This window comes from Danio rerio, chromosome 9 (genome assembly GCF_052040795.2).
Source record: "Danio rerio strain M-AB ecotype USA chromosome 9, GRCz13ab, whole genome shotgun sequence".
Classification (NCBI taxonomy): Eukaryota; Metazoa; Chordata; class Actinopteri; order Cypriniformes; family Danionidae; genus Danio; species Danio rerio.
The window spans coordinates 29385159-29397671 of NC_141029.1; the positions used below are offsets into that span (position 1 = coordinate 29385159).

Here is a 12513-nt window from a genome sequence, read left to right on the forward strand (position 1 = left end):
AAATATTGACTCCATAAACTTAGGGGGCTAATAATTCTAACTTTAACTGTAAACGAATCATTCTTAAGGTTCTTTATAACATAATGTACTAAATGCTGTTTACGTAAGTTTTTTCATTTACATTACATTTAATGTTTATTTATGTTTTTGTTGATTTTACAAAAAGAACATGAATAAGAACATGCAGTGAAACGGGCTTGATGTTAAAAATAATTATACACAATTTCCTTATATAGTAATTATATAAAATATAGTTATTACAGTTTTTCTCAGTCACTTTGATGCATTTATCACACCACTATTTACATTTGCACAACAGTTAATGCATTTCTCAAAACAATTAGTCATTTGTGCACATCCTAGTAGCAGTTTCTTATTCCTTCCAACAAATTGCAGATGCTTTTGGACATGCATTAATTGTTTTCATACAACTCTCTGCTATTTATAACATTATCATTTGCTTATGTCATGTCAGTCAAAATTAACTAAACTTGTAAATGCTGAATAGTCATAGCATATAAAACTAATAGTCTCCATTTCATTACTTGAGTCATTACATACTAAAATGTTAAACTAGTTGTCAAAATCTGTCGAGCAAATTTTATTAAAAAAATGAAATCTTTATTTTTCTGAAAATGTCTCATAATTTATAATTTACAGACCTGTGTCGTAGGTTCAGTTCCAATATGTTCTGCAGTATAGCTTACAGTTGTGCCCAGCTTTACCCAAAGGAAGCTTATGTTTGTTGTAAATAAGGGTGTATTTATTCTTTTGCACAGTGCTGTGAATAAATTAGAATTACAACGAGCATATGCAGTAAAAATATGAAACATACATATTCAGTGTCTTGTACTCAGATACCTCACTAAATGCAGTGATGTCTAACTTTACTGTAGTTTTCAAATGGCTGTGCAAATAGTATATAGTTCTATCTTGAGCATGTTCAGGATGTGTCACCAACATCTGACTTTTTTGCATTAAAAAAATGTTGAGAGTAAACTGTCATAATGAAAACATGACAAAGCCTTCTGACTATCTTGTTCATAAACAATGGTGTCAGGACTTTTCATTTTGATGATACTGACACTTTGATTGACATGAATACTTGCTTTTGAGGAATGAACTATCCATTTTGAGCGTGTGACGCACTTTTGCAGGTTATCAGTTAGGTTTTGCAGTTTGTACGAATTGTTTTGAGAAATGTATTAACTGTCCAGAAATAAACTGGTGTTGTGAGAAACGCACCAAAGCGACTGAGAAAAACTGTAATATAGTAATTCAAACTTTTTATTTTTATAGCATTTTAACATTTTATTTACTTTTCATTTTACATTTTAAGTATTTGTTTTATTTAGGTTTAAACCATAATGTAAATTATTCTTTGTCAAAAGTGTTCTTGTAATACACAATTATACATTAAAAGGAAATTGTATTTGTCTTCAGCTATTCTTTTATCATTTAAAAATGATTTAAATCCAATCTGTGACTCAAAATCATAATATGTGCATTTTGAGATGTCCATTCATCCATCCATCTGTCTGTCCTTCTGTCTTTTTTCTTTTTAATATATTTTTATGGAACGTTGTTAGTGCAAAACCATGTCAGAAATTTACATCCAGTAAGAAGATAATATCCATCACACGTATAATTTGAATCCTGACCCCCATATGAAAATTATAATAAAAATTAAAAATTATAAAATTGAATTAAATTTCAACTAAATAAACAATAAAAAAAAAAAAATAACATCATAAAATACAAAACTATTTTACAAAAAGACAGATTACATTCTGTCCTTCTATCATTAATGACAGTTTACAGTTTTTCTCAGTGGCATTGGTGCATTTCTCACAACACAATTTACATTTGCACAACAGTTAATGCGTTTCTCAAAACAAGTAGTACAAACTGCAAAACCTAGTTGATAGCCTGCAAAAGCGTGTCACCTGCTCAAAAGGGGTAGCTCATTTCTCAAAAGCAAGTATTGATGTTCGTGTCATAAAGATGAAAAGTCCTGACACCATTGTTTGTACACCCTGTGAATGTTTTCCAATGAAAAAAGATCAGATTTTAGTGACACATCCTGAAAATGCTCAAGATAGCACTATATACTATTTGCACAGCCATTTGAAAACTACAGTAAAGTTAGGCATTACTGTATTTAGTGAGGTATCTGAGTACAAGACACTGAATATGTATGTTTCACAGTTTTACTGCATTTGCTCTATGCATTTCTAATTTATTCACACCATTGTGCAAAAGAATACACACACACACACACACACACACTTATTTACAACAAACATAAACTTTCTTTGGGTAGAGCTGTGCACAGCTGTAAACAATATTGTACTACATATTGGAACTGAACCTACAACATACACAGGTCTGTAAATCATTCATGAAATTGTTCAATTTAGAATACATTTAGAAGAAAAAAAATTAAAATGTTTATAACATTTTCTTGACAGATTTTGACAACTAGCTCAACATTTTTGGATGTAATGACTCAAGTAATGAAAGTTTAGTGAATTTTGACTGACATGACATAAGCAATTGATAATGTTATGAACAGCAGAGAGTTGTATGAAAGCAATTGATCCATGTCCAAAAGCATCTAAGTTGGAAGGAATAAGAAACTGCTACTATGATGTGCACAAATGACTAATTGCTTTAAGAAATGCATTAACTGCTGTGCAAATGTAAATAGTGTTGTGAAAAAATGCACCAAAGTGACTGATAAAAACTGTAAACTGGCAAGAAAATCAATAAAATCATCTAAATTTGAAAGAAATAACAAAAACACTAAAATAATCATATAAAAAGTTGACATGAGGGTTGACAAACTTAGTTCACATCAGAAATTCTGGCACATCAAACCTATTACAAGTCCTATAGAGGCTTGAAAAGCACTTGACATATTTCTGGAATATCCTGGGAACCATTAGAAGAGAAGTTATGTAAAAACATAATTCCGTATAAAAAGATTTGAAAATCGTAACAGACTATCCACATTAGAAACACACGCAACAAGACCTAGAACATGAAATTCTTCCATGGCATTTCCAAAGATGTTGAAAGTCTAAACCAGATTACTTGGAGATGTAGGCGTGACGTTAGCTTACTGCTGCAAGGCAGATCCGTGCAGTACTGATTATGTTTAGGATCAGGGTTCCCAGCTTGCTCGGCGAGCCCTTCAGATATATCTTCAAAACAGGCACAGAGGTTTAAGATAAACTGTGAGTGAACTGAGACAAGCGTACAACACACGCAGTGATGTTCTTTGCGGTATGAGCAGCTGCACATTTGAAGTGTCACCAAAAAAAAGAAAAGACGTGTCAGACATCTTGCTCCATGTGGTTTTGAAAGGTTGTGGGGAAAGCAGATCTGATGGAGCCAGTACTGCAGGCAAAAAACAGCTGATTTCGGTGTAGCGCAGCATGGAATTGTTGAAGGTTGTGAGGTTACAGGATCTCAGTTAATCCCTCACACCCTGTTGAATTTCTCTCCGGGATTCATCTCCTTCATTTATTCATGTGCGAGTCAAAAGGAGGAAAACAAATCTTTGGCTTCTCTTCCATCCTTGTACTTGATTTCCATCAGAGGACGCCTGCTGCCGGTGCACTGGGGCCGTGTTTATATTTATTCATATTTATTTATTGAAATGAGCTGCACTTTGCATCTATGAAGGGGAATTCTCTCAATAGCACAAGTGTGTGCATGCATTCATCTTCACCTGTTTTCAAACACAGCTGGGAAAAGAAGGCTGATTTCTTGTTGGACAGGTTTATAAAACACATAAACAGTGTCAAAAAAGCCATTGCAAAAAGTACTATGTACAGTACAAACAGGTGTTTGATCAACATGCATTCCGCCATTCACAAGTTACTCTGATGATATCAGATACACTGAAACTATTTTAATGTGTTTTTTATATGCATATACATAGTGTCTGTGTGCATGTATGTTTGTGTTTACAGAGCTCAGCATGATTGAGTACACCCCATTTCGGAAATACATTTTTGTATCCATTTCTCAGTGAATATCAGTCATATATTTTGGTGAATTTGAAAGCAGATTTCTTAAATGGATATATTTTTTAAAATACTATTTTAGCCACTGAACATCTTTAGAAATATAAAAATAATTTCCATTCATGGAAAATATTGGGGGAAAAATGACAAACTACAAAATTTCAATAAAATTAAAATTTTTTAAAAATTTTGCTTTTTTCTTTCTTTCTTTTTTCTTTTCTTTTTTTTTTATTTATTATTTTTCCCTGACATAAATTTGGGTAAACTTATGTTGGACTGTTATCTTAAGTTATTTTGTTTGATTATCTCCATTTTTATGTTCAGTACTGATTAATCTCATGTATATGCACAAATACAATGCTATAAAGCTTTCTATAGGAAATATTAATTTAAATGAGAGATTTGTGAGGGGTGTACTCATGTGCTGAGCACTGTATATAGTGCTCAGCATAAATGAGTACACACCTCACAGATCTCTGATTTATATCAAAATTTTCTATTGGAAGCTATATAATCAAAAAAATGTGCATATAGATTAGATTCATCTTTATACATTATTCATTTATATATATATATATATATATATATATATATATATATATATATATATATATATATATATATATATATATATATATATATAAATAAATATTTAAATTTATTCTGAAATTATATATTTATTTACAGATTCAAGAACTAATTATATCATATATATACAATATAAATAAATATAATATAATAAATACAATACATAATATTGAATAAATAATATTGAATTTAAATAAATGATGCACACAATAATCAAACATAGGAATGAATATAACTCGAAATTCTACTTTTTTCATGACATTCCTTGAATATCTCAAAATACAGAATTTTCTTATAAAATAAAGCCAGAACTGAGTGAATGCTTAACCTGGAAGAAATAAAGCTGTAAAAAGTGACATATAAACTTTTTTTCTTGCAAAATTCTTACATTTATTTTTTAACAATTTTGTTTGCTTAATGCTCTTGCGTTACAAAACAGATGAAGATAAACATTTTTTTCCTTGGTGCATTGATCTGTTAGATTGCTAAAAAAGGAAATAAAGACACTGTTTCACCACTGAGTTTATACCTTAATTATTATTATTTCCTTTTAATCTAAAGGAGGCAGGGGTGTCAAAAATGTCAGATAAAGGTCTTTTAAAAGAGCTAAACACTTCTTTTTGTTAATAGTAACTACTTTTTTATAATTTAGATTTTTAACATGGTAGAAATAGGTTTTCTTGTAATAGCTGAATAATGAATACATTCATACTACATATATTTTATCTGATAGTTCATATTTCCATATTTCTGGCCACTAGCAGTCAATTACAACTGCATGTATAATGGGTTGCTGATGTGTTATGCTTATACTGGATTAGTGTTGGTGAGAGAAAACACCAATGCTTTAAAAAAAAGAAAGAAACACTATTTGCTCCAGGCTAAAACACATAACACTGCTCTTTACTATCCTTCCACTCTGCACCACTCACATATTTCATCACATACAGTAAAAACCATATGAATATACCAAATGATTACAGGCATTTTACCATACCAACAAAGCCCTTTAATCAAATGCAACCCCTTGTTGCTTAACCCAGAATGCATACTCCTTTTAGTAACCACCATACAGCTACATGCACTAATTCCTATAATTAAACCACTTCTGCGCAGAAGTATATAAAAACATCTATAAAATGATGCATTTTACCATCAAGCACCTTTAAAAAGCCCCTCTGCATAATCAAACACTAGAATCAAGTTCTCTCATTTAAACAAATATAGAGATATACTAGCGCACACTCAATGTGCCACTGAGATCCTTGAGGAGGTGAGGAGATTGTGGGGAAAGCATCTGTAGTGTGCTGCAAGTAGGCAATGGGGATCAACATGTGCTTCAAAAATTTATCCACATTTACTGACTACTATTGGTAATGTTTATTAGCAGGGAAGCGGGATGAGCCACTTTTGCAGAAGGAGACTTGATTGACACTCGCAAAATATTTGTTTGTCAGGTTATCACTCATGGGAGAGAGCTTCTGGTGTTGACTTACACAGTGAAAAGAGCCATAGATGTACACAAAACCAGTAACTGTTTGTGTGTTTCTCAGAGTGCATTTGTAAACTGACAGATCAAATGGATCCTCAAGGGTTCAAGAAGTTTAAAATGTGATGACTTATTCATTCTTCAGTTGAAATGCGGTTTACATTTGATGTTAGTGTTGAATTTGTGAAAGATCTGTGAACACCATTTATTTTTGTGGATCTGAGAATTGGTTTGGTCTTGATTTCATCTTGATTGCGAGTTAAACATATTAATAAAAACAGTAAAATTAAATAAATCTCATAATGTGGTCATTATTTCATATAATTAATTACAATTTTAATGTGTATGAAACTTGAGAAAATGAAAAAGACATCAAACAGACATTACAAAACCCTACATTTTAAGAAGCATGTAACTGCATTTCCTAGGCTAATTAACATGTTATGTTAATAACCATTCATTTATTCATTCATTCATTCATTCATTTTCTTTTCAGTTTAGTTCCTTTATTAATCGGAGGTTGCCACAGCAGAATGAACCACCAACTTATCCAGCATATGTTTTACACAGCGGATGCACTTCCAGCCACAACCCAGAAAGCACCCATATACGCTTACATTCTCATACATACACTACGGCCAATTTAGCTTATTCAATTCACCTATAGAGCATGTCTTTGGACTATGGGGGAACCCGGAGAACCCAGAGAAAACCCACGCGAACACTGGGAGAACATGCAAACGCCACACAGAAATGCCAAATGACCCAGCCAGGGCACAAACCAGCAAACCTCCTTGCTGTGAGGTGACAGTGCTACCCACTGAGCCACCGTGTCGCCGTTATGTAAACATATTTGGCATAATTTTATTATCATCATGATTACAGACAAATACAAAGACACCATATCTGGATTTGTGTCTGTATAAATATAGATGTGTATTTGAGTCTGCATCCAGAAATCAATAAAGTAATAATAGTTAAAAATACCAATAGTTTTTACTGAACAACTTTGACTTGTATAAGTCTGAAAATTATAAATATATAGCATTTTTTAAATATGTAAATAAAAGATGACCTTGCAATGTGACTTTTCAATTTACCATTTTTCACATTATGATTATCCCATTCCAGTTTGCAAAGTTTTGCTCATTATTATATGGCTGAAAAATATAGCCAAAAATTAATCAATAACATGCATAATGACAGTATCAATGATTATCTCAACATATGTCAGGTCCTTCTCATTTATTAATTAATTATTTAATTGTTTGTTTGTTTGTTTGTTTATTTGTTTGTTTGTGCATGGATTTGTGAATTGCGATGTCCCGGAACAGATAGGGGTAACAGATTCGGCATTTTACTCAAGGATGTGGTGTCGTGCACGAAAGTGGAGAGCAGGTTGGGGGTGGAAGGGGAAGGGGACTTGGTTAGGGAATGCGAGGCATTGACGAAGGGGTGAAAGTGAAGAGGGTTGGGGAGTCGCGGAAGAAAGTGAAAGTGAACAGCGGACGGGGGCGGAGGGTGGTTGAGGAGGGAGATTGGTAAAATGAGGTGCTGGATTAGATTTCAGAGGTGCTCCGGATCAGGCATGTTCCAGCACAAATTAAGCCCTGAAAGTGGTGCAAATGCTAAAGAGTGAATAAAAGTTTATGGCCAGTGCTTAATTTGTAAGTGAATAATTCCCAGAACAAAACCAGGAAATAAAAGTTACAGTGACCGATGTCCACCAAACAATTTCAGTTTTCCTGGAACATTTGTCATTAAATGAGGCAAAAAAGAGCAACAAATTTCTGAACAGTCTTTAATTATTAAACATATCAAACAATAAACGTAAATTGTATGAATACACTATTCAGTTCACTTCACTATCATGTGCCAAGTGAAAAATAAAAATTAATTGACTCACTCTGTCTAATCTTCAATCTTCAAGCAAGCTGAGCTACTTGTAGACACCTCTAATCTGATTAAAAGTCTGTAAAAGCCATGTTTATTGTTTGTATTTTGAGGTAAATTTTTAAATCAGACACATTGTTTTATATTTAAAGTCTCCAATTACATTGCTTTTTATGATTACTAACCACAGGTACACTAGAACTGATTTTTTATAAATAAACAAAAATATCAATAAAACATACGAGAAAAGACAGACCTTAAGATTAAATAATTAAAAGAATTAATTATCAATGTAAGTATTGAATGAAAAGATGAATCAATATTGGTAATCCAGCAGTGTCACATTTCTCATTGTCAATGTTTCAGATTTTGTATTGTGCTTTGTTCTCCATTGTTATGTGTTCACTTTCTGCATTTAGTCCCTTGTTCCTTTGCCACAGTGACTGATTGTCTCCTTCCTGTTGTAAGAGCATTTAGTTTGTTATCTTATCTTGTTAGCCCTATTGTATTCCCTCTGTGTATTAACCCCAGCGTTTCAGTTGTTCATTGTCAGTCATTGTATGTTGCTGTTTGCTGTTGGTTGTTCATGTTAGTCGTTCTTGTCTCAGTTTTTCCTTGTTTTCAGCCATGTTCCTATATAATGGTATTCGAAAGTAACTGCTTATCTATTCCTAATCATATGATGAAAAAGAAACTGCTTATCTATTCCTAATCAGATGATGAAAAAAAAACAAGATGGTGAAAATATTAGAGCTGATATGACAATCAGCCCTTGTGTGTGTATATAGTCATATTGTTATATTCTTTTTATTCAACAACTATAGAGATTTTCTGCAGTTCTTCTTCATGGTATATTTGAAGTGTCCATTTGAGAGCGCCCTCTGGCCTTCAGATTTACTACTTTGGATTTACATCTGATGCTAGAACTATGCTTCTCATGTGCATGAAAATCACAGCTTTTGCTAAATCACGATTTTAATTTCATTTCAATTTATCACCCAGCCCTAACATGACGTTGATTAAATCATGACAGAGTTTTTATGTTGGGGGTAGATTATTCCCATAGGAGTATAACTGTGCTAAACCTCCAATATTCCTCCCTGAAACTGCAGATTTATTTTGATAATTGCATTTATAATCGTCTCATATTCCAGATGACAGAGTATCACATCATCATCATCACCATCTTTAATAGATACACATATTATTTGCAAGCGTGGGCACTCAGGCTTTATATTGATTAGCTCCTATTAGTCATGTTAGCTAAACTTTTAGGTAGATTTTTTTTTCCATAAAGCAAAACTTTCATGTTAGGTAGATGATTATATAAAGCAAAACAGCTTGTACTCACAGTTCAATGGCCTTGTTCCACATGATGACATATCCAGACAAAATGAAGGATTCAATGTTCACTATGTGTGTATTCCCACGCTCCGTCCCCACGTAAAGCCATTTACTTTGAAATGGAAGATGACAAAATGTGATCCTAGAAGAGAAAAAAAAGAGGAATCATATTTGAGGGAATGAGAGAACACTTCACAGGATATGTCAACATCATATTATAGTATGTAATTATTATCTCATGATGAAGAACTTGCAAGCCATTAATTATCTTTTTAATTAATATGCTTCACAGTTTTTATTCATTGCATGTACACCATTTTTTCCCAGAATGCTTAAGATGTAATTACAAAATCCTATAAAACTGCAATGTGCATTAATGCATATTCATTACCAGAATGTGTTTACACACTGAACCATGAACAAGGAAAAGAGCCAAATTACACTGTATATTGGTGGGTTTAAAGTTTTGTTCAGTCTCTAACATTTTTCAGCATGTCCTTGCTCATCTTTCAACTAAAGCTGAACTGTTAATTAAAATCTGAATAACAACATGGCCTTGTGAGATTATTAAACTGAGAAATGTTTCAAGTGAATGAAATAAATATACGGTTGGTATGCATCGTGGATTTTAAAGTGAGAGGCGGTGCTCTGTTTTGTTCTATCGTTCGGTTTTCACACACAAGCAAGCATGGGCCTCATGATACAGTGTTTTACACTCAGTCCTTTGTCACACAGTGTTTACAATACATGAATGCTGTGTGCAAACTCTTACACTGTAGGTGGTCTGGTTTTGCTTTCTTTTAGACCTGTGGTGTAGCTTGCTTGTGATGTGCGTGTGCACAGCACTTCAGGTAAACATTCATGGAATTCAAAACATTTTCTGCTGTTGTAAGTTGCCTTTCGAAACTAACAGAAATTAATTACGTTAACAGAGCAGTCAATTTCATTTTACTGATTCAAATAAATACACATTACACAGATCTAAAATAACATCAAGTAAAATAATTCCCTCATAACAAAACAAAACAACACTAGTTGTGTCTGAAATCACCTACTATTCAAAAATGTACCATATAGTAAATAGATGTACTACATCCACTTTTTGACATTATCATGTGACCTACCCACGTCAGTTGCAATGCTATACTTCCATTTAGGGCTGCATGGTATTGGAAAAATTGGACATTGCAATATTTTGTTCTTCTGCAATTTATATTGCAATATAAATCTTTTTGTAGATGGCTTGAATAGCTCTATTTAAAAAAAATCCAGAATTTAGATTGGGTTGATTTTGTAAGTGTGTGACTCATAAAAAATGATAAATCAATTGCAAGCAAGAATAATTACAACACAGCAAAGTAAAAGAAAAAGTGCTTTGTGGCTTCCCGAAAGTCATACAAGATTCAGGTACAGAAATTGAATCATGATATGTAAAATAACACTGTATAATCAACATTATATTAGTAATTAAGTAAAATTATTCATTGTGATATTGATGCTAAAATGATATATTGTGTAGCCCTACTTCCATTTATAAATTATCTCATATGGCATTATAGGATAATGTAGTGTCCATTGGATGCGCACTTCAGAATCTCACTGGAAGTAGTAATTCATCTGCATACTAGCATACTGTTTTTACATACTACTTGGCTCGCATATTATTTTTAATGTACTATATTGTAGATAAGTATGCAAATTTGGATGCAGGCACTGACTACACAGACTTCAAAAAAAGCCTTAAGTGAATGAAGTAATTTCTCAGTCAACAAAACTAAACAAAACACCAAAAAAATAGGTGGCTACCATTTGATAAAATTAATTGTATTATTAATTTACTATCCTGTTTTTTATGATGTGATAACAACCAATTATAATTCCAAAATCCTTTTGATTGTTTATTTGTGTAACAAATTAGATCCTTGTCTTTTTTAAATCAAAGTTAAAATTGTACAGCCTTATAATTGAAGTCAAGAGTGTTCAGAGGCAGTGATTCATAGCTCTTAGTGGTTCTGTTTCTTTAGCAGTTGGAAGTAACACTTGTCACACAAATTTCATGTACAGTTTTCTCAACTGTTGTGCTGATCAACTATAATCCCAACTCAACATTGCATATCCTGCGATGTGTCTATGTGCAGAAATACACATTGCAATATTGATGCTGAAACGATATATTGTGCAGCCATACTCTCATTCATGAATTCTCTCATTATGGGATAATGTAACATCCATCAGGTGCACACTTCAGAATCTTGCTGGAAGTAGTAGTACATCCGGGTACTAGCATACTATTTTTGAATACTTACTATCCGGCTCACATGTTGTTTTACTATATTGTAGGGAAGTTAGGATGAAGGCACTGACTACACAGGTTTCAAATAAAGCCTTAAGTGAATGAAGCCATTTCTCAGTCAACAAAACCAAACAAAACACCTAAAAATGCTGTAGCAAAATTAACTGTAGTTTTAATTACTATCCTAATTATTTTTTTAACAACAATCTAATTATTTCTCCAAAATCCCTCTGATTAATTATTTCTGTAACAAATTAGATTCCTGTCTTTTTTTAATGGAAGTTAAAATTGAACAGCCTTATTCAGAGTCATTGGTGTTCAGAGGCAGTGATTCATAGCTCTCAGTGGTTCTCTGTTTCTTTAGCAGTTGGAAGTAACACTTGTCACACTTGTTCATGGTGTTGCCTGGTTGGGCTCTGCTCTGGGGCTCATGCCAGTCAAACGCTCCTCTTGGGTACAACTGTGTGTATTTTGGGATACAGCAACTAATTGGAACACGATTACCACAAGAAAAACTGAAGCTAATGAGACATGAATGAGAAGACAGGAGACTCTTAGATCTTCGCTCTAAAAAAAAGTATCATACTTCCAATGATGCATCCAGATCGTTGAACTTCTGCTTTCTCAAATCCATCAAACTACATACAGCATAGGACATGCTTCCTTATGCCGGTTTGTTTATTTTCATATGTTGTTATCAGAAGGTTAAAACAAAAGAGTAAGATACCATTTGGCTGATGCTCAGTATGTTAATTGCAAAATAATTACTAAATTAAGCAGACTATTAGTACTCTGATTTATGTCCGCTCCTGTCACAACAGAAACTCTCCAGGGAATGTGGTTAATAACACGACACACATTTATACACATAA

General features: G+C 32.9%; 1 protein-coding gene across 19 annotated transcripts in view; it reads right to left on the bottom strand.

Moving 5' to 3' along the window:
* The window catches only part of stxbp5l (syntaxin binding protein 5L), a 231424-nt gene that overhangs the window by 102017 nt on the left and 116894 nt on the right, over positions 1-12513 (bottom strand). For all 19 annotated transcript variants that reach the window (XM_087266926.1, XM_087266923.1, XM_087266929.1 and 16 more), the window contains 1 exon segment: positions 9356-9490. In XM_087266926.1, coding sequence (XP_087123052.1) covers positions 9356-9490 — 135 coding nt within the window.